This window comes from Lissotriton vulgaris, chromosome 10, assembly GCF_964263255.1.
Source record: "Lissotriton vulgaris chromosome 10, aLisVul1.2, whole genome shotgun sequence".
Lineage (NCBI taxonomy): Eukaryota > Metazoa > Chordata > Amphibia > Caudata > Salamandridae > Lissotriton > Lissotriton vulgaris.
This window is the reverse complement of record NC_141698.1, coordinates 914,872,311-914,895,889: the sequence shown is the minus strand read 5'-3', so window position 1 is coordinate 914,895,889 and position 23,579 is coordinate 914,872,311. Positions and strand designations below refer to the sequence as shown.

General features: G+C 41.6%; 1 protein-coding gene across 1 annotated transcript in view; it reads right to left on the bottom strand.

The window, feature by feature from the left end:
- Window positions 1-21,470: 21,470 nt before the first annotated feature.
- POLR1F (RNA polymerase I subunit F) overlaps window positions 21,471-23,579 on the bottom strand; it is a 60,457-nt gene continuing 58,348 nt past the window's right edge. Inside the window, exon 4 of the mRNA XM_086941886.1 lies at window positions 21,471-21,902. Coding sequence (XP_086798012.1) covers window positions 21,518-21,902 — 385 coding nt within the window. The 3' untranslated portion in view covers window positions 21,471-21,517. The remainder of the gene's footprint in view (window positions 21,903-23,579) is intronic.

The following is a 23,579-nucleotide window of genomic DNA, read 5'->3' as shown; positions in this document are numbered from 1 at the left end:
CCCCGACAAAGTCCAGCACAGCTGCAGGCACTTCAGGAAGACTTTTGGGGAGCTGGTGGGTGAAGTCTGTTGTCCCTGAGACTTCAGCAGGAGGCAAGCTCTGTTCCAAGCCCTTGGAGATCCTTCACAAGTTTAAAGTAAAGCACACAAAGTTATTTCTCCTTTCTTTGGCAGTCAGGCAACCACTGCAGGCCAATCCCCCAAGCAGCACTTCAGCTTAGGGAAAGTCTATCCTCAGTTTCTTTAGGTTCCTCTCCTCAGCAACGTTTTCTTCTTGTAGTCAAAAAGTGATCCAATTTCTTTGGATCAGGGTCCCAATATTTATACCCCAAAATCATTTGTCCTCTGAGGGCAGAGGGGCCTTTGCCCAGACCAAACCAGTTCTTGAGAACTTTGTTTACAGGACTCCTTCCTTCTATTCACTGTGCAGGGCAGAAACATCAGCCGCCCCACAGGAGGTGGAGCCAGTACAGGGGAGGGAAGGCACAGCCCTGGAGCACTCTGTTAACAGGCTCCTTCTCTTCTTTCAGTCTGCAGGGCAGAGACATCAGAAACACCACAGGAGGTGGAGCCAGCATTGTAGAGGGAAGGCCTAGCCATATTCAGATCCCAGGTGCAACTCCTCCCTCCCATCTAGATGCAGATCTCTCTATTCACCACTGGCTGCCCCAGCCTGTCTCCTGGGATCCCCCAGCCCTGTCGCTCACAAACTCCAATCAAAGGAATACACAACCTAGCAGAGGCATGCTTGAAAGGTTAGGCAAGAAAATACCTACTTTCTAAAAGTGGTATTTTCAAACACAGAATGTTAAAACCAACTTCACTCAAAGATGCATTTCATCATTCTGAGTTCAGGCATACTAAACCCAAATTTCTACCATGTTCTCTGAGTCAGTTAGGATCATAAATTTAATAATTCTTACAGCCCATTCTGGCCTATGGAGAACAGTAGCCTTGCAATAGTTAACAAGAAAATGGCTGTAATTCACTATTAGGACATGCCACACACGCCAGGGCATGTCCTACCTTATACTTACAATGCACCATTCCCTTGGACCTACCATAGGGGTGACTGATATAAAGAAAAAGGAAGGTTTAGGGACTGGCAAGTGGGTGCACTTGCCCAGTCAGCATGACAGTACCAGACTGCGCATAGGCTCTGCAATGGCAGACCTTAGACACATTTTACAAGGCTGCTTCTGTGGGTGGCACAACCAGTGCTGCAGTCCAACTAGCAGCATTTGGATTACAAGCCCTGGGCACCCCTGGTGCACTGTACTAGGGTCTAACAGTGAACCAAACAGTCAATCATGGAATCACCAATTAATATATTAATTTACAATAGTGAGCACTTGCACTGTGGCACTGGACAGCAGTGGCACAGTGCCCAAAGCATCTAACACCAGCCAAAAAACACATGTGGCAACAGCAAAAAAAAAACAGAAGGGACACCCACGTCAATGGTACCAGGTCTAACAGTTTCCAGTATCCAAACCAGACAATACATATCGTCTAGTTTTGGATTACAGACACTTAAACACTTGTTCCAAAACATTTGCATTGCAAAATGCACATAGTACAGCATTAATGAATAACATTGTGCGTAAAAAATATAAAACCACATTCGACATTTCAAATGATTTTTTTTTGTCAAAACATAGCACCTGAAAGCAGGTACTTAACAGCTTTCTCAATAATGGCGACCGAGGGTCAATTTTGTCGACTCCCATAAGGGTTCAAGAACAACCCGGGGTTATTCTCAGCAAGAGTAACAGAGTTACTACAAATTTATGATGATGAGGCGTTGTCATATGTCAATGACATCTATCTGACATACGATGACCTACATATGCACTTGAACAGGGTGAGTACCATTATACTGGGCTTCGTCTCTGAGGGCTATAAATTCAACTTTAAGTAATCAAGAATTGACCATCTCAATGTCCTTTTCCTAGGATATGAGCTTTCAAGTGAAGGCAAAAGCCTGGCAGCTAACTTTTTAGAAAAGTGTGCGCTGCTCCAACCTCCAAAACAGCTGAAAAATTTACAGTTGATTCTAGGTTTCCTAAATTTTACATTCTAAATTACACAGAAAAGATTAAACCTCTCTACGAATTAATCAAACCTGATTTTTCAACAAAACATTGGACACAGGAACACAGACATCCTGCGTTCACTCCAAGCTAACATGTTTGCAATAAATCACTTACAGACAAGCATAAATACACGCAGTTTAGTAATCCGAATAATTTTGGGTCAATGCAGATTCACCTATTTAACATTTAATGAGGGTGAAAAAGTACCAATTGCATACATATTTTATTTGTATACACAAGCAGAAATGCGCTTCACTTCAACTGAAAAAATCCTAACAGCAGTTCAAACCGCTGTAGCAAAAGAAAGACCTCTAGCTCAGGGGAAACGCATTATTGTTGTGACTCCAGTACCAGCCTTAGAAGCAGTTACAAAAGCGAGCATTCCAAATGCAAAAGCTTTACATCCTAGATGGATACAATGGGTTAATTCTCCTGCTAGAACAGATGTTGAAAATGTTTTTGATCTTGATTTAAAAACACAAGCATTCCTGCAATATGAAGATGAATGTCCTCTGCCCACTGAAATTCTGCCTCTTGATCAGTACGAAATTATCATTTATACTGACGAACTAGCACAACCTGCTACAGGGAGTAAGCAAGCTTAAAGTGCTGAGTACGCATTAGTTAAAGGTTGCAAGCGCGATTGTATCTTCCGACCTAAACGTTATAGGTAGTGGTTGTGCACTGTGCTGATTAATCCTAATATTTAGAGTGTCCTGTGCTCCTGGGAATCACTCCCCATTCAGGAGTGTGTGTCCAATATTGCTGTAGGTAGCAGCCCCAAGGATTTCTGGTCTGTCTCCCCGGGCACTAGGTAATTTGCTGAGCTACCAGCTAAACTTCAAATCTTTAATCACACGTAGCGCTATTGAACTGTTCATCGCGCTCTCAACTTACGGCTTCGACACAGCACGTTTTTTCACACTAGAACACTTTATTCACAACACCCACAGTGAACAGGCATAGGACCTGACACTTTAAAAGAGATTAATGGGAAAAAGACTAAATGTATGGCCCTTAATTCAACCAAATCAGATAAAGGCTGCTTAACCTTAAAAGGATTAAAACTAGAATCGGTGCCCCATTTTGTATATTTAGGGGTGACACTGGATTCCAAATTTTCCTGGAAAGCCCAACTGGAAAAAAGTAAGATGACATTTTCCCAGAATGCAAAACCTATTCTCAGGGAACAAAGCCTGAGCACTAGCAAAGCCGTGTCGCTGGCGGTTGAACTTTTTAAATTTTAAAGTACAGCCAGCAGTGCTTTGTGGCTCAGAAATCTGGGGCCCCGGGTCCAAGGGCACTTTTAGTGTCCTGGACAATAATTTCATGAGAAGTTTGGTAAGGGCCCCGAGAAGCACTCCCCTAGTGCCCCTCCAATTGGACCTAAATTTTAAAAGAACGGACCACCACATTATAATACGCCCATTACTGCTATGGGTTAGGCTATGGCGGGTACCAGAATTACAAGATTATAGGGATGGGCTAAAAGAAATTATGGAGCTTGACACCTTCAAAGTTATCCCGTGGTTCAAACATGTCAAAATTTGGCTTAACAACTTAGGTCTGAAACATTTCTGGGAGAACCCGGACCTATTACCATCTAACTCGAAACAAATATTAAAAAGGGCCTTCTGGAACTACATTACAAACATGATCAAAAGTGCCTCAAACGGCGGGACCTAGTAACAAAGTTCCTCACTTTCAAAGACGAGACACTTTTTGAGACTTTTTTTGGTGAAATAGAACCGCCACTCGCAAAAACCCTATTTTTAAAATTCAGATATGCAATCTCCAAATAGGCTCAACCTTGGCTCGTTGGACCAGTCGTCCAAATGCTATGTGTGGAGGCCACCAAAAAGAAAATGAGCAACACATCCTCTTTTTCTGCCCAGTATATGCACAGGCCAGGAAAAGATGGATAAAACCGATATGCCTTGCGCTAGGCGTGAGATCATGTACACAGGCTCTGAGAATTCTCTCCACTAACACAACTCAACCTATATTATTCAGTGTTAGTAGATTTTTGCATTGTATCTTTTTCCAAAGAAAAAAACTGGGATATCATCTGTAAATGGGATCAACTCCAGAGATAGAATTGATAAATTTTTTAAGTAATTAGCGGGGGCCACTGCAGAACCCTATTGTTGTTGTGTATACTTGTCTCCAATACAAATGAATTGTTTTATTAAATGGTTTTTATGTTCCAACACGCCACTCACGGTAAGACACAAACTCGGCGTTTGATACTAACACGAGGTGAAAGCAACTATTAAGGAGTTATACAACAGATTAGAGATACACAACGGGAACTAATGAGAGAGGGCACCGGAAGGATCATCTAACGATATAAAGCACAGCATAGGAAGCACGCGTAAAGCGCGTAAATTAATCCACACTAACAGCAGACGCTCAGCGATATAAAGACCTCGTGATGAAGAAACATCATAGGCGTAATCACGCAAGTCATTAAAATACTCATGGCAGCCCACAGCTATAGCCCCAAAAAAGGAACACAGCAAACGAAAGCCATCCCAGAAATAACGTGGCAACACTCAAACCACACATAATGCGTAACAGCATGCCGGGGGGGTGGAGGCATATTGTAAAGGTTTCCACAAACACTTGAACATACGTTATTTGCTTTACAGATTACCCCCTGATGAAGGCGCACATATGCCGAAATGCATTGGGGATAAAATGGATGTAGTGGAAGCTATACTACATGGAATGAATAATGATGTATTAAGAAATACAAAAGTGAATCATTTGATGTGAAATGAACATGGTATAAATAAAAAGCAACTCTTGAATAAAAAAATACAAAGGAGCAAAGAAGCATTTTTTTATGTTTGAAGTTTAGCTGGTAGCTCAGCAAATTACCTAGTGCACGGGGAGACAGACCAAGAATCCTTAGGGCTGCTACCTACAGCAATATTGGACACACTCCTGAGTGGGGAGTGATTCCCAGGAGCACAGGACACTGTAAATATTAGGATTAATCGGCACAGTGCACGACCACTACCTATAATGTATATTCAGTACCTACTCATAAGTCGGAGCTCGCGACACAGAACCATGCAGTACGAAGAGATTACACACCTCACAGAAATCAGAGCGGAAACGTTCGCATTTGCAGAAGAAGCATGTTCACGAATGTATTCCTTGATACACGAAGAAACCACGGAATATGCCACCACCAAAACCAAAGAAGAACACATCAAATAACTACTGTACCTGACAAGAAAGGAAATAAACCAACGCCTACATGCATGCACCATGATCAGATATCATAAAGCCCAGAGGATTCTGAGAGGCCTCAGAATATCCCTCAAACCATCCCTCTGCAAAAAATCAAAACAGTTCACAGATAAATGGTACGCCATTTTTAACAAGTGCAGCTTGGACCTCATAATCTTAATTATAGAGGAACTCTCAAAAATATTGGAAGAACTCAGAACGGATATAGATAAAACCAAACAGGAACTGGAAAAACTAAACACACCTGAGGAAATGTCTACAATCTTGGAGGACAGCAAACACCAATTATTAAAACACACACAGGAGGTCAATGACAGAAAACTTTAAAAGTACTGAAGAGATACTATTGACTATAAATTAGAAGAGGTATATACATGGGCAGACATATATGCGAGAAAGAGGCCAAACAAAACATATACGTCTCAGACGGATACATCATCCACAGAGAGTGACACATCAACTACCCACAAACCACGATCGGCCAGTAATCAAAAGTCACATGAAACAGCCAGTACATCTTCCAATGTGCCTTTTTTAGAAAGAGGCCATGAAGAAAGTAAAGACCCAGGAGGGGACAAGGAAAAAAACAAGACAGGGGACCCCCTCAGACGAGGACCGTAACGGCCAAGAAAGACAAAACGAAGAAAAACCGAACTAGTAACCACAGAAGACAAATTAGTTCTAAATATCTCTAAATGTCCACTGAATAAAATACATCTTAAAACTCTTCAGAAAGGCATATTATATGTGCCAACAGCCCATACAAATACCCTAGAAATGGAAGTCAGCCTGTTTAAGCTATCAAGGAAGATAAGAGTAAGACATTTCTTTGACAACATTATAACAGATACATGCCAAGAGGAAGAGGACCAATTAAAGGAATTAAGATCTAGGAGCTCATACATGGCTCCGATAAGTCATAAGACCATAGACCTATTCGAGCAATTATGTAAACAAGACACCAACAAATTGAACACACAAAAAAAGAAGTAAACATTCAAACATGACAAAGAAAGAACACGGAGTATTAAAATCCATAAGCAGCAACGATCAAGTGGTGTGCCAAAACGCAGACAAAGGGGGAGCCCTAGTAATACTCGATAAATCCTACTAAGAAACAGCAGTAGAAAACCATCTGGAGGATGACAACATTTACATGCAATTGGATTATAACCCCACCCAGGAGATCAAAAGAACTTTAAAGACAATACTACAAGCGGCTACGGACAGAGGAGTAATACAAGAAAAAGTCAAACAATACCTCACCCAAGAGAACCCAGTGAGCCCAAGTTTTTATATGGTACCCAAAGTACACAAAAACCTGCATACCCCACCATGCCGACCGATAGGGTCTACCAGAAGAAGTATTAATGAGCCAATCGGGAAATTCCTTGACAAATATTTACAACCTAGTGTCAGGGTAACCAAATCCTACATTAAGGATACCACAGACTTTCCCAACAAATTGTCCACTATCCAAATAACAGAGTCAAAACATCATAATGGCAATCATCGATGTGAAAGCGCTATATACATCCATACCACACAAACAAGGTATAGAAGCAGTGGAAAAGGCGTTACTATCTAGTGAGTATAGAGAAGATATGAAAATATTTCTAATGGAACTACTAGAATTCACCCTGATGCACAGCTACTTTACATATAACAACAAATGGTACCTACAGAAGAGTGGGACATCAATTGGCAACTGTGCAGCTCCAACATATGCCAATATATACATGAGTGTATTTGAGGAGACAAACATCTTGGAAAAAGCTTGGAAATCCCACATCCAACTATGTCCGCTTCATAGACTACATATTTGTAATTTGGGAAGGCTCAAAAGAATCACTACAAAATCTGGTGGAAGAAAGGATTCAATTCACATGGGAAATCCAGGAAGAAACCATCCACTTCCTGGACGTGGAGATTACAAAAAATCAACAAGGTTCGCAACGAATATTTTCAAAAAATCCACAGACAGAAACAACATCCCTAGATATGAGAGTTATCATCCTCTATCACTAAAGGAACATTTACCTTACTCCCAACTACTAAGGGTGAAACGAGTAGTCTCGGAACCCGAACAACTAAACACACAAACTTAGCTAATGATATCCCGTTTTAAACACAGAGTATACCCAGAAAAAACCCTACAACAAGCATTAAGTAGATCACAAAAAAAGTCGAGAGAAGATCTTCTCAAAACACCACTTCAAAAACAAGAAAACTGCATAACCTGTGTCAGTAAGTATTCTAACATGAGTATTCACTTCAAAAGAATAATCAAAAGACACTGGGCCTTACTAAGAGCTGAACCGGACTTCAAGAACACATTCACTAAGGAACCCTTATTCGCATACAACAGATCGAAAAACATCGGAGAAATGTTAAAACAATCAACAGCAAGCCAAATGCTGAGGAAATACACTGGCACTCAACCATGCCAGAACTGCAGTAACTGTAATAACATCATGAGGGGTAAAAACCTCACACACCCCACCAGAGGAAATAAAATCAACCTCAAAGTCAGTGCCACGTGCAACACCACGAATATAATCTATATGTTAAAATGCCCATGCGGCAAAGCCTATGTGGGTCAAACAGAGAGAAAATTGAAAATCAGGTTAAACGAACACAAGAGTAACATAAGGACAAAAATGATGAAATCCACAATCGCTACTCATTTTCTTGAAGCACAACACCAAATCAGCCAACTAAGAGCATGCATATTAGAAACTGTGGAGAAGAGAAAAGGCACGGACAATAAGAAAACCCTTTTAAAAAGAGATAACCACTGGATTTACTATCTCAATACAATGAAACCAAATGGACTGAATGATAGAACTGAATTTTTATGTTATCTATAATTAATGTTTAATTGATCTTTTTTTATAAATAGACTAATCATGCTACTGATGTACGGCTATTAGACACAGAAGAACACATGGTATATTAGTCACCCACATCTTCACCCCGAACAATACACAAACACTTCAAACACGAGGCCAGATTATATAAGTCAAGCAGGGTCGGCCCCGGTCAGCATGTGGAGGGGAGACCGCCCAGTAACACCAGGATCCACCTTTTAAATATATTTCTTCCGCATTCTTAATAGTTTAAATCCTTCCCATCAACTCCCTTTCGCAGTGTCAATTACTTAGTGCTAGCCCACCCTAGCGTTTAATCACACCCAGCACTATTGAACTGTTCATCGCGCTCTCAACTTACGGCTTCGACACAGCACGTTTTTTCACACTAGAACACTTTATTCACAACACCCATAGTGAACAGGCATAGGACCTATCGCTTTAAAAGAGATTACAGCGTCATAACGTACACACGTACCAACGCTGGAGAGAACAGCGCGCGAGCACTGATCGTAGAGCAAGCAGAGATTCCAACATGTCACTCACGGTAAGACAGAAACTCGGCATTTGATACTAAAACGAGGTGAAAGCAACTATTAAGGAGTTATACAACACATTAGAGATACACAACGGGAACTAATGAGAGAGGGCACCGGAAGGATCACCTAACGATATAAAGCACAGCATAGGAAGCACACGTAAAGCGCGTAAATTAATCCACACTAACAGCAGACGCCCAGCGATATAAAGACCTCGTGATGAAGAAACATCATAGGCGTAATCACGCCAGTCATTAAAATACCCATGGCAGCCCACAGCTATAGCCCCAAAAAAGCAACACAGTTAGCAAACGAAAGCCATCACAGAGATAACGTGGCAACACTCAAACCACACATAATGCGTAACAGCATGCCGGGTGGGTGGAGGCATATTGTAAAGGTTTCCACAAACACTTGAACATACGGTATTTGCTTTACAGATTTATTCCCTGATGAAGGCGCACATACGCCGAAATGCATTGGGAATAAAATGGATGTAGTGGAAGCTATACTACATGGAATGAATAATGATGTATTAAGAAATACAAAAGTGAATCATTTGATGTGAAATGAACATTTGGTATGAATAAAAAGCAACTCTTGAATACAAAAATACAAAGGAGCAAAGAAGCATTTTTTTGTTTGAAGTTTAGCTGGTTGCTCAGCAAATTACCTAGTGCCCGGGAGACAGACCAAGAATCCTTGGGGCTGCTACCTACAGCAACCTTCCGACCTATCGTCACTAAAACTCAATCTCTAGGAGATTGTACAGCTCAGCGAGCTGAACTACAAGCATTCAAACTGGCACTTGAAAAAACTGATCGCAAAATCCCCACACTGCTAGTGTGCGATTCCTTTTACTGTGTTCAGTCTTAAGAATATTTACAGAATTGGCTTCAAAACTGATTCAAATATGCAAAAGGTGGCACAATAAAGCATAAAACACTTTGGGAACAAGTAGTTCAGTTTCAAAACGGACTACAAAAAACTCACGTGATACACACGCGGAGTCATCAACGTGGTGGCATTCATGTGGCAGGGAATTCATTGGCTGATGAAGCCGCAAAGGGGGCTGTACAAATGGCTCCTGTAGCTGTAATCACTTGTTAAAAAACGAGAATAGACAGTGAGATATTGTTGGCTGTCAATGTTCAAGCAAAGGCTGAGGTGCAGCATTACTGAAAAAATTTCCACTCAAGTACTCTAATGTAATTGATGCGAACAACGTTCCTTTTGCTCGAATCCCTGGAGTAGGGGATAGGGTAATTCCAAACAAGGAATGTAGATTAGGACGGGTCCTAGCAGCGCATGAAGGGGTAGCCTCTACCCATGCAGGTGTCTCTGCAACAGTATCTTTACTAAAATAAAGATATTGGTGGCCTCGCATTAGGAAACAGACCAAAAACTATGTTTTGGAATATGAAATATGCCAACAGATGAAAGTCTCCACAGTGAAACGTCCTGCGTAGACACCCCTGTTAATTTCAGACAAACCATTAGCTTGTGTTTATCTGGATCACTTCGGTCCCTTGCAAAGGGATGGTAACTATAAATATAACTATAAATATATAATGGTTGCTGTGGATTCATGCTCAAGGTTCCTATGGATGTGGCCTCAGCGCTTGGAGGACGCTCGAAATGTTATAAGAGATTTGCAAATCTTTATTGGCACATATGCAATTGGCACACTACATTCTGACCAGGGCCTGCGTTTAGCTCTTGGGCATTGCGGTACTCCTCTCCATTTCATCCTGAGGGAAATTCTGTTGTGGAAAGGAAAAACCAAGACATAAAGCAGTCTATAACAGTATTAGGTTCAGGTGATGGGTGGGTCAAACATCTTCATGTGGTCCAACGCTCATTAAATAATTTGCCAAAAAGTTCTCTTGGGGGGGGTGAGGGGGGGGTCACTCCATATGAGGTCCTATTTGGGACAAGAATGTGGGTTCCTGATCTCAAATGTAAAGGCACAGTGTTGGAAAATAAACCTTTTGATATCAAACATCGTTTGGCTGTTTTAAAGGACTTAAATGAACTAAGATTGAAACAAAGCAACGTGTTCCTGAAGCCAACCACCACTGGGGAAAAAAAGGCTGTCCCTGCAAATCCTATCTGGGTCCTAAAAGTGGGAAACCAAGTCAGAGAGACGATTGCAGACAAGAAGAAATTTGGGCCTTCTTACAGACAACCAGTACCTGTCCTAGCCATCCATGGAACAAAAACAGTACTTCTGCCATCCCTTGCTGGATAAACGGAGAAAGGATTTGTGTCAATCGACCTCATCAAACCACACTATGTGGCCAATACTAAAAATTAGGTCTCGCGGACGCCGACCTAGTAGCAGACGCACTCCTCTGGCTACTATCTAAGAAGTTCAGACTGAAAGACTCAAAACCATCGAGAATTCAGCAGTAACAGATGAAGGACTAAGCAACAATGCTATGGAACTCATCCCTCCTGAAACTCAAGTAACAGTTCGTCCAGATACACCGGTCTACACCAATGTAACACGTAATCAACTGGTTCCAGCAATTTCAATTAATCCTAATGCAGTTCAACAATTGAACGAACTGCTTCTGGCTATTTAATTAACTTGGATATGTTTTCTGAGGATCCAAGTGAGTCTGAAATGGCGCCAGCCCAAAGAACCTTCAAAGAACGAGTACAAGACTTTTTTCATTTTCTGAAAGAGACTTATCTGGTTTCACCATGGATTGAACTGTGTATTATTTCTGGAATATTTTTCTTTCTGCTTTGGCTAGCTTTAGTAATGACTCTTAGCGTGCTTGTGAATGGCAGATAAATTCGTTTGGACACTGAAAGTAAAAAAAGTGTACTTACTTTTAAAACCACACAAATCATCCCATTGTGAAGCAAGAGACTTGTCAGAAGTGCACCTCACAGCGGTTCCTACAAAAGATGGTATAGTTTGGGACAAAAAATATGATTTATTCGGCCCGTCTGAACTTTTGAAGATTCCACATTTATTTAAAATTTCATTAAGTGACTTTATTACCTCTAGTACCTATTCTGATGATTGGGACATTGAGACCGTTAATAACATGATTTCTGACCTGGAAAGGTCTGCTGCGTTCTCTAACAATGAAAACTTAGAGGGTTCATCAGACAACGAGAAGCTTTATTGTTAAAACCACTATGGTTATCATTTCTGGCACAAACCTGAAACACCTAGAAATGTGTCTATGTTTAACCAATGTGAACATTGTCCTACACCACCAAAGGGTAGTTCAAACACATTTGCAAATAAGTGTCCATAATTTTCAGGATACAATACATCTGTTCCAGAAACATTTTTCTATAGAAATGTGAACAAAATAGGACAGGAAAAATGTTAACTAATACAAAACAGATTTATTCTGCAGCCATTATTGCCCAACTGTCTAGATAAGGGTTTGACTTTTGGAAAGACACAGTTGACACAAAATCTGTCTGGGGTTCCAAGGATTGGCAAGTGCAGGGGATAGAAGCTTTGTTTGGAGACTGTATCATCCCCCACCAAATAATGGTTTTGAATGACACTGTGCAACAAACTTCTTGCCTTGGATGAGACCAAAGACATGAACGAACCTTCTGTACCAACACCTGCAAGTGATAGCACTACACAGGGAGCGGTCCCAGAAGACACAATACTACAATACAACAGATCAGATCCCGATTGGGAAAAATGGTTGCTCTGGCCCACAGACACAAACATCTGTCAAGAATGATTCCTGAATAGAATGCAGGGCTTTACTATCAATAGGCCAGACCCACGTTATGTTAAACAACAGCATCCAGGGTAGTAACAACATACAGTGTAGGAAAATTGTGCCTTGACTGGTTACAAAAATTTATATTCAGGTATGTGAAACAGCACTCCTCTTAATTTAAAGAAAGTGCAGACCTTAGACATTTCTTGCTAGGACCAAGAAAACCGGGTCAAAAACATTTCATATAGGCTGCCATCTATACTGCTTATAATGAAATATGGAAGGTTTCACAGGCAGAGGCTGCAGAAAGAATATGTGAACCTGATCATATTAACTTAGAGAAATCTTGCACTGTGGTCGACAATGGTTTGACAACTTTGTCATCCAGGATATATTCACTGGGCAACATTGTATCCTCAGCTATTGACATACTGGAACACGATTTAGCCATGTTACAAAAAGGCAAGTCTCAGTTACGTTCTATTATGTTATTAGGCTGGACGCTGAAATCATTGCATGCAGGCTATGTGCCTTGGCATTTCATCAACACTTCATTTCTGTTTACAGATTACAATCTCACCGATAAACAGATCAAACTGGCACAAAGGGGAGCAAAGTATACAATGCTGAGCATTGAAAAACTGGAAAAATTACCATTTACAGTAGTAGAAAAACCAGCTACAGAATGGCATATCCATGGCAAAATAACAGCCTGTCACTACTTTTCATTTTCAGTATTGCCTCAAACAAATGCAAGCAGGCAAATATGAAAGGTTGGGTAAAGAAAACATGAAGACTTCCTGGGATTTACCTTACGAAAAAAAAACGTTGGAGTGGGGTCGTGTGTTTCTGAACGGTACACACTGTGAAAATGCACTGAGCAGTTCACTCATATGTCCGGACATTTCTTTACACAGGGCTTGTAACGGTTCTGTGGCAAACTTGTCCTGCCACCTGCAGGGTACACCAGCTGCTGTGATTAATCCAATGTTTGGCCAACTTCCGAATGAGAGTTACCTCATGTTGAATGATCAGAGTTGCTGTGGCATGCTGCTAGGATTCCCATATCTGGTAACGGTTAGCTCCAGGGTTACTTGCTGTATGCAAGTTTTGTTCCCCCAAATAGACATTCAGGGGGTCACCTCTATGGCCTTCATTGAATGTTTCGGTTAGACCTGGTGACGTTTGCGTGAGTCTCCCTTCCATTATTGACGGATTGCCTCCTCTGTTTTGATATGTTTTGGCTGGATTTATGCTTTGGGCACTGTGCCACTCCTGATCAGTGCCACAGTGCAAGTGCTCCCTATATTAAATGAATGTACTAATTGGTTTTTCCATGATTGGGTTATTTGATTTACCAGTCAGCCCCTAGTACAGTGCACAATGTGTGCCCAGGGCTTGTAAATCAAATGCTGCTGGTGAGGTTGCCGAACAAAGCAGTACAAAAGGGGAGGTTGCAGCGCTGGTTGTGCCACCCACAGAAGCAGCTTGTAAAGTGTGTCTCAGGCCCGCCATTGCAAGGCCTGTGTGAAGTCTAGCACTGCCATGTCAACTGAGCCAAGGGCACCCACTTGCCAGTCCCTAAACCTACCCTTTGCTTCATAATAGACACCCCTATGGTAGGCCCAAGGGCAGGGTGCATTGTAAGAATAAGGTAGGACATGCTCTGATTCACGGAAACCAACGCATCTCCCCTTTTGCAAGCCTTTTGTTCACTTTGCGTTACGCATCCAGGTACTTTGTAGAGAACTTTGCCGCATTTATCAACAACTTGAACTAAGAGACTTTAATCAACTTTTAAGTAATTTTAAGTGTAGTATTGTGAATTTTTGTCATTTGTGGTCTTGTGTTTAAATCTATATAACAAATACTTTTTATAAAACTTGTGTTGTGTCCATCTATAGTGTTTTCATTGTATTACTGTGTATATTCACAAATGTGTAACACATTGCCTCTGAGATAAGCCGGTCTGCTCGTGCCAAGCTACCAAGGGGGTGAGCAGGGGTTATTAAGGAGTGTAATCCCCTTATCCTGACTTAGAAGTAAGGGTCCCTATTTGGACAAAGGTGAATACCATTGCCAACTAGAGACCCCCACATCGAACAGTTTCTTTTATACGTTTTGATACTTTAAGCAAAATGAAAGCCATGCTTTTACAACAAACCGTGCCTTTGACCTAGGCCAAAGGAACCTATGATCTACAAATTGCAAGGACTTCGGCTGAGATACGGGCTTTAATAAGTACAAACTGCCCTATACGTTTCGTAGAAATGATGGGATGTATCTTAAACATGTCTGATACGAGCAGAATTGTACCTGTCTATAAGACCATTAGTTCAGGACTGTTCAAACCTTTTCAGGCAGTTCTCAGAATCATTCCAAACTTTGTGCATTCAGTGTTTGGTAGTCTGCCCTTAATTCTAGCACTCGTTGCAGGAATCCTCTTTTTATTCCTACTACAACGCTATGGCAAGCCCATCCACCGACACCACTCCCAGCAACTTCAAGAAAGGTCTACTAGAACGGAAGTGCCGTGAGCGCTTAGTGCAACTTTTGGGCATACTTCGGCTACGGGAACTTAATCCAACATGGTTTCTGTTGTTTAGACCAATCTGGCAGGATTGCATCTTAACTGTTCTACGCTGCCTGCTTTGCAGTGAACAATATGTGCTAAACATCTAACACTCCCATCAGTCATGCTAATAAATGTCGATACTCTGCTGGACCCGATAACGGCCCATGCTGTGTGTTGTGCCCAGAGGCGACCAATTCTGATGACGGCATACATTGAGATCTCACAGAAACAACCTGCTGCTGCTGAGGTACGAGATGGATCAACAGGCACACAGGTAACAATGGACACGAACATTGCTGCTGCATCAAATGCTGAAGGCGATGCTTCACATCTCTTCTAAACAAGGTATTCCAACTGTCACCGACATCGGTAGACAATCTTTTGTCTACAGAAGTACATGATTTCATGTTTTCGCCATATCCTTACACTGACTTTGATTCGGCTCACAGTGTACTAGGGAAGCTATGAATTTGGCCTCCATATTTTCAAAACAGAAACTTGGAACTCCTCCTAAAATTGATTTTTTTCTCAAATTGAAAAAACAAGGCAATTCAATCTGCTTACAGTAGAACTATTCATATAGAACAGACCTCTTTGAATTCTTCCAGGGACTCATTGTCACCTTATTTACAACAAATTAATTTAGTACCATGTTATGTAAAGACTTTTTTTTTTTTTTAATACTGGTCAACCATTTTGTCATGTCATATTTCTATTCATTCATATTGCATTTTCTTTCCGATCTGTGCTTAGAACGAAAAACTGCTTTCTAATGTACAGTACCTTTCCATGTAATGTTTAGCAAGTTTTTTTTAAACTTCTTTTAGCATGCGTTTACAAATATTTTTAGCAAACTTGTGGTACTGCATTTAATGTTTAGAATTTAGTACAATCGTTCATCCGAAAATAGAGTGGGTGTTGTGTTCCGCTTTAGGTGTCAGTTTATTGGTTTTCCTGATATATGTCCTTATATAAGAACACTTCACAATGCCCTCATAAAGGCATAAGTTCCCAGTCCTTTTTTAGGCATTAGCCATGCTATCCAAATACAGGCATGGTCGCCTACATCCGTCCAACCCAATGTCACAACTAGTTCTTAGAAACCAGACTCTTAAGCTGGATTATTGATTTCTCCAAGAACTCATTTATTATGCATGAACCGCTATTCCTTAAGCGTTCATTCCGGACGTCTTCCTCTGCCCGACTTTACTTCAATGCTAACATTCCAAGGCACCTACCAGGTATAAATATACCTTCCCTTGCCCAAGCAAGTGGGAGGAGACCTCTACTTTAGAGGAGCCTGTGCCCCAGCCAGATGCACTGACAAGATGCGGTCATCCCTGCCCGCAGAGAATCCAGCTTCCAGTGTTCTGACTCCCTTCGCGGGGTGTTAGAGTTTGAGACCCGGAAAGAGATTGCAACCGCTCTCATTCTCAAGATATGGAGCTGACTAGAACCTAGAGGGACTCTTGGCATACTAAACTATAGCATACCATACTATAGAATACAGCACCTATTTCTACCTTGTACTACACTTAGGTACACTAGGGTCAAACTAGTAGAGAACGCATCTTATGAGTACTCGCATTTTTAGCCTGTTGTTTATGTATATGAATCATAGCTAAAAGATAATGCAAGCGCATTATTTTTTCTTTCTACTGCTTACGCTGTACATAATCTATCCCGCATACTGTATTGAAATAAGACTGTTCAATAAATCCTTTTTATTGAAACGCCCATCTACTCTTTCTGTGCAACTCTGAAGAAACTAAGCATGCACGATTAGCTGACTGAAACGGTTATCTATTGATTCTGAGAGTGTTCCGATTCTAAAGGGAAACAAAGTTGTCATGTTTATGCAGTTGCCAGAAACTACTCCCTTCTTGTTTAAAAGTAGTTTCTAGTGGCACACAAATAGATTACGTTTAATATACTCGATAGGGGCCTACTGACCTCAGTCCTATGCCAAACCTATAGTGTATATTATTCCAATGCGCAGTGCCGATTAGGGAAATTGGAACTACACAAGGATAGCTCCGGTCATGATACAGAACATGGAAGGCATCGCCAACGCCTTTGGAACCTTCTGTGCCAACCTGTACAGTTCCAAACCCCAGAATGGTGAAGGTTGACACAGAGACCTTCTTCGGCAGCCTTACCCTGCTCAGTCTTAATGATGATGGTAAGGTGATCTTTGAAGAAGAAATCACCAAGGACTAAGTGGTGAATTTTATCAAAGGGTTAAGGACAAGTTGGTAGAACTCCTTCATGTCGCTTTCCAAAAAGTGGAAAACAGAGGCCCTCTCCTTCATGGCCAACACAGCAGTGATCCTGGTTCTACCAAAATCAGGTAAAGACCCCCTGCTCTCTGGAAGTTACTATCCGATCTCCCTCCTCAACGCAAAGATCCTAGAGAGCATACTAGCTACTAGACTCAAACGGGATATTCTGAATGCAATACATGACACCCAAATGTAACTTTTCATGAGACAGTCTCACACTAGCCCACCTTCTATGGAACTCCAACGATTCCCCAGAGGCCACAACTGCCCTCTCTCGATGCTGAGAAGGAAATTTGACCATATTGAGTGGGAGATACTGGTCAAAAACCTTACATTGAAATTGTCTGGGGGAGAATTTCCATTTGAAAGCATTTTGGCTTTACACATAGCCCTCTGCCCAGGCCAGCCGTGGCAGATTCTGGTTGAATGCTAAGGGAACCAGACAGGGCGCCCCCTTTTACCTCTACTGTTCTTTGTAACATGGAACATCTGGCGATGGCCATTCATCAGATAATTCCAATATCCACCACTGGTGTGGGCAAGATACATCTATATGCTGTTATCCTGCTTACACTTACGGATCTAGATAGCTCTCTACCAGCCCTACTGATGCTAACCTCATATTTCTACAGGATACAGGGCTACAGAATATGGGGCAGAAGTGGAGTTGCTTATGTGGCAGACCACAAAAAAAAGTCAGCCACAGACTGGTTCCGGTTTCAATGAAAACAGGGACAGCTCAAGTACATAAGTTACTCATCAACAGGGGCCTGGAGGAAATGGCCTCGTAATATTTGCACCCCCCTCATTCCCAAAACCAATTCTAAATACTCAAAATGGAGTTGCCTCAATTTTCTCAAATGAAGAATGCAAGCAATCAAAATGGTGGTAGGCCAGCTTCATATTTGTCTAAGGAATGTTGCCCCTTTATAAGGAGCATTAAGAGGTGCAGATTGTCCTTCTCCAAACAGATTCCACATCAGAAATGTAGTGGTAGAGGACACCCAGTACTGAATTATATTACTATGCGCTATACCTGGCTCAATTGTCGTATATGGACTCAAGTGTCCAGGCCCTCCCATTCTGGGTATGACTGAAACAAGTCCTGATGCATAGTGGCCCTGGCCTGCATATCTTCTACTGCCACAAAAAACGTCCTCCTCACCGACACCCAATACCCTTATCCAAACAATGGAAAGGGCCTGAGAATGGCCCCCAAAAAACCTTGCACAGCTCTGCCCGACTGCACTTTATGCACCACCTCTATGGAATAACTTAGCCCTACCGGTAAGAGGCCATCTATTGCAGTAAAGAGAATAGGAGACAGGAGGATACAGACACAGGCAACATCCTCCAAGACGGAGAGCTACATTTCTTTCTCTCTCAGAGGGAAAAGTTAGAATTATCCTAATCCCAAATATTGTGTTACTCCCAACTCCAACGCTGGCATCGTAGTACTCCCGGGTACTGACCCTAGGACATTTCAACTTCCCCTGTACAACAATAGTTGCCACTATGCAGAGTGCATAAAGGAGTCATGTCGGGTTTTTATAATCTATTGGCCCAAAACTTTAATTTTTGCCCCCTACTATTCCTTCTTCATACACAGGCAAACCACTTTAAAACAATACACGGATGACGATAACAGCAGATTAGGTGCACACGATGCTGGAATGAAATTCAGGCACTTCAAAATGATAAAGAACTAGTACTGGACCCCCTCAAATCTTGCAGCCTCCAGTCTTCGCCAATAACCACAATGCTGGAGGTGCACACAGGAACATTGTGACACAACGCACTTTCTATGAATGCCCCTACACCACCTACCACAGGACCTGCATAGGCACTACCCTGCACCTTATCTTGAACTACCCCTTCCTTTTTTTGATAACCCCGATTATGCTGCGTAAGTGAAATCTACCTGATCCCACTACACCAGCAGCTATTGATGATAGCTTTGGCCACAAACTATGTATTCTATATCAACACCACTCACCCGACTTATCCACAGACGATGAATGGTTAAATGAAATGCACAAAGTGGCCTTCTACGAATGAGTTGTGTACAGACTTCGGGATAAAGTTGATCTATTTGAAATCATTTGGCCTCCGCATCCGAGGACAACACTAAAAAGTCCTTTCCTATGGTTTGTGGGTAATCCTTCATCGTTCACCCATGTCCTTTTCCTCACTGCATAGCACCAGCAAATCTTCCCCTGTTCCCCCTCTTATCACACTACCCAGCCACACAGCAATCAGACCGCCTCCCTCTACCCACTCACCCTATTCGCCCTACTTAGGCCTCTAACAGAGACTACAAAGCCCCAGTTCATAGTCTACTCCTGCATGCAAGTACCATAGCTGGCACCCACGAAGGACCTATTTGTTTGGTTGTGGAGTTTACATAGGACCTATGACTATTTTTCTACCCCCTTGGTCTTCCATGGATTAGAACGCTGCCTTCATTAACTCTCTTCTTGTTCACAATTCTGGCCCTATGTACACATCATAGTGCCCACCTGTACTGGCACATTGCCTGACTCACTGTATTCTATACACTGGTGTCTTACTAATACCCTTATGCAAAAAAAAATCCTTAAAATACAAAAAAATTAGTCCCAACCTTCCCATAAAAATAAAAACGTCGATTTTATTTTTGTTTGTGTATTTGTTTTGATGAAAGCTTGTCTCTGTATTTTTGTGTACTGTTTTGAGTTAAGATCAACATAACTGCTTAAGACGCAGTCCAGGGAATCTAGTAATGACCCCCCAATACCGAAATTGATACATTGGGAGTTACCCGAATTCAGTAATTATTAAGTGAGGGTTCCACTGAAGCCAAACGGTTAAGTACCACTGATCCAGGGAAAGAAACATCAATCTTAAACGGCCAAGGGCATCAAGAAATAAAAAATGCTGTTAACGTCCAGCTATTTAGCCCCAACTAGAGCAATGGAAGCACCCAAACGGAGAATCATGAGACCTAAATTGAAAATTAAATATATAATTTCAGGGAAAGAAATTGACAGGAAAATGAACAAAAGTTGATTCCTGCCACAAACGTTAGCTAAAAGTCGGGAAATCAGGTGTTAGAGACGAAATGGTCCCTTTGGTGCGGAGTTACTGGGTCCAGCAGAGGCTTTTCAAAATTGCAGCTATTAGAAATCACTTTTTTTCTCCACTTTCAAATGTATATAAAATAAAAAGCTACTTAAAAACTTCTTTACAAAATAAATGGGACATTAAATATACAATACAAAGCTTTCCTTGGCCCAGCCAGCCGGTTGAGAATTATTGAAAAATTATGAATCGGGAAGGATCTTTTCAGGATACATAAACATCAAACTTTCTAAACGAAAACTCATTGCCTACAACTCACAGCAAAAAAAAAAAAAAAAAGGTTTTGCGGGTCTAAGCCCCTTTCTTCGTTCTGGACACACTCCAAAGAAACCTCCTAGAGGCATATTCTGAACTCTATGTAAAAAACAATCCCTAATTTACATGCAAGTGCATACTTTAATTTGATCCATGTTTACCTGTTTCCAGCTGTACGTACATACAGCAGTTCTGTTCAGGGCCAGACTGGGAACCAAAACCGGCCCTGGCAGTCATCGGCCTGTCACACCCCCCCCCCCCCCCCCCCCTCCACTCCCCCTCCCCACTGGGGAGGTTGGAGGTTCCGCCGAGCGCTTTGCTAGGGCCAGTTTTCGGCCGATTTTGTTGCAAATCGGCCCCCAGGGGCTCAAAACCGGACCCCACCCTTGCGGCGCACCGGGGAATTGCCCGTTGCCCGCTATGGCCAGTCCAGGCCTGCTTCTGTTTTCTCACTGGGAATGTGGTTCAAATAGGCTGCAATGCTCAATGTATTACAGTTTTATGAAGAGCTCACTTAACTGCTATGGGACACACTTGGACATTTTGTGTTCTCAGATAAAAAAAAAATATTTAAAAAAAGACATTTACTGTCGAGCTATCAGTATGAAATATTACAAACTTGATTACACTTGAAACTCTAGGATTGTCAATATTCAAAGGAGCATCAGGTGTCAACACCAACAAATTGATGTACAACACCTTTTTTAGATTAATGTACCACTATATTTTGCACATTACAATTATTTTTCAGAAAGGCCTCTGTGAACTTTATATTTAATTTATTGTAAAAACTTTACAGTGTCCATTTGCTAATTCCTCCTTTTCTTTTTTGCTTTGGGTTCTTGTGATATTTCAGAAATGTCTTCATCTTCTGAATGTTTTCTTTTCTTTTTCTTTGCTTTTTTATGGTCATCCAGGTAACCACAAGAGTCACTTTCAAGAATAGTCGAGTCTTGCTGCTTATGTTTTTTCTTCTTTTTCTTTGTCTTTTCGTGTTGCAGCACATTGTCTGCAGAATCATCAGTATTAAGCATGTCAGAAATGTCCATAGCATTTTCAGTGCCACTGTCCACATTGTCTCCATTTAGAATAATTTTCTTCTTCGGTTTCTTTGTCAGAGACACATTTTGATCAACATCTCCAACAATGAGGGAAGTCACACCAGATGGCGTTTCAGATGAAGTAGCTTCAATGCTGAAATAGACAAAACAAAACTTTTATTTCCAAGCACATTGTATCCAATAGATTAAATCAAACAAGTTCAAAGCTAGATAATACATACAGTTGCATCATACATGAGCACGTGAAAATGTGGGTGGACAGAACAGACCATCACACTGGTTATATGTTCATTCTGCTGCTATAACTGCCCTTGCCTTTATTTGAGAACATAGGACATAATAATTTTGCATAGGATTCAACTGTATGGGCTTCTTAGAGTGCAGGAATTCATGCCTGCAAACTTAGTCCTTCGGTCACAAGCTACTTCCCTATTTCCTCTCCTTTGCAGCTAAGCAGCGTAAAAACACGCACCATGTTCGCAGAATGAACAATGTGATTTGAAATCAGTAAAATTGAATCTGCAACAGCTATGTTAACAAATGTTGATATTACTGCACACTTCTTTTCCTTTTAGGTACAGATAACATTTATCTTTATACAAACTATAAAGGTGGTGAGTAGACCATTTTTATGCAATTAGGAATCACAATTGGCTCTTAAAAGATTGGTCCTGACGAAAGCCTCTAGAGATACCAGGAGGCTGAAACATGTTGACTGTTTTCACCAGTGCATAAGGCTAGTAACTAGGCCTGAAGACGCACGTTTTTGTTTTTAGCTTCCTATACCAGCGACCTGCAGAATAAAACACGAGAGTCATGGTATAAGGAATTTTATTTCACACTCACCAGAGCACCAGCACACCCTCTTTTTAATTTCTGGCCACTACTGTCACACCTGTTGGTCTTCCTCCTTGTGGAGGTCAGCATAACATACTAAGGAAAAGACCCAATGATAATGCTGTTGCGACACTGAATGGCGGAGAACCAAGATATACCACCTTACGACTGTGTTCGCATATGAGGGTTTTTTAACAACAATGGCCCGTCCCACGTGTTCATAGACCCTTGGAAACACAGGACAATTGATTCATTCTCCCTCATTGATTTTTTTGCTTTATGGACTTAACGACTGCATTTAACTGTGTAGGTCATTTAAAACTATGAAGATAATGGAGATGATCAGGATTGATGCAGCAATAAAAATAATTATTGGTCAGTTGTATTCTCAGACCACATCATATGGGGAATTTACCTACCCATTTCGGATCACAAGGGGGGGTTCAACAAGGGTGCGTCTTCGCTCCAATTTTGTTTTCAATTTACACGAATGGCGTAGAGGCTGCACTGGAAGGATCAAGACCAGATGGTCCTGTCTTTGATACCCTCACTCTACCAATATTGGTCCCTGCCGACGATGTGGCATTAATTGCCAGAACGGGGGGGGGGGGGGGGGGAGCTCTCCAACATCTGATAACGGCCTACTTCACCTTCATGCCATCTTTGGACTTGAGGGTTAATAAATCCAAATCTTTCATACTGATAGCAGGGGCAACCTTGTCTAGGAAAGTGCCACACTTTCACATAGGGTCCCGCAGAGGATACATTCTTTTATCTGGGGTCTCATTCGACAAATGCCAGACTTAGTGCAATATGGTGGAAAATAGGGCCCTAGTGATGGAAAGTAGTATGTTAGCCATCTCTATATTTGCTAAGAAACTAGGCAAAGACAATACGATCCGCTACCTACGGGGCAAGGGTGTGGGAGGAGGCTCCTTCAGCGCATCTCTAAAAACTTGAACAGTTCGTTAAA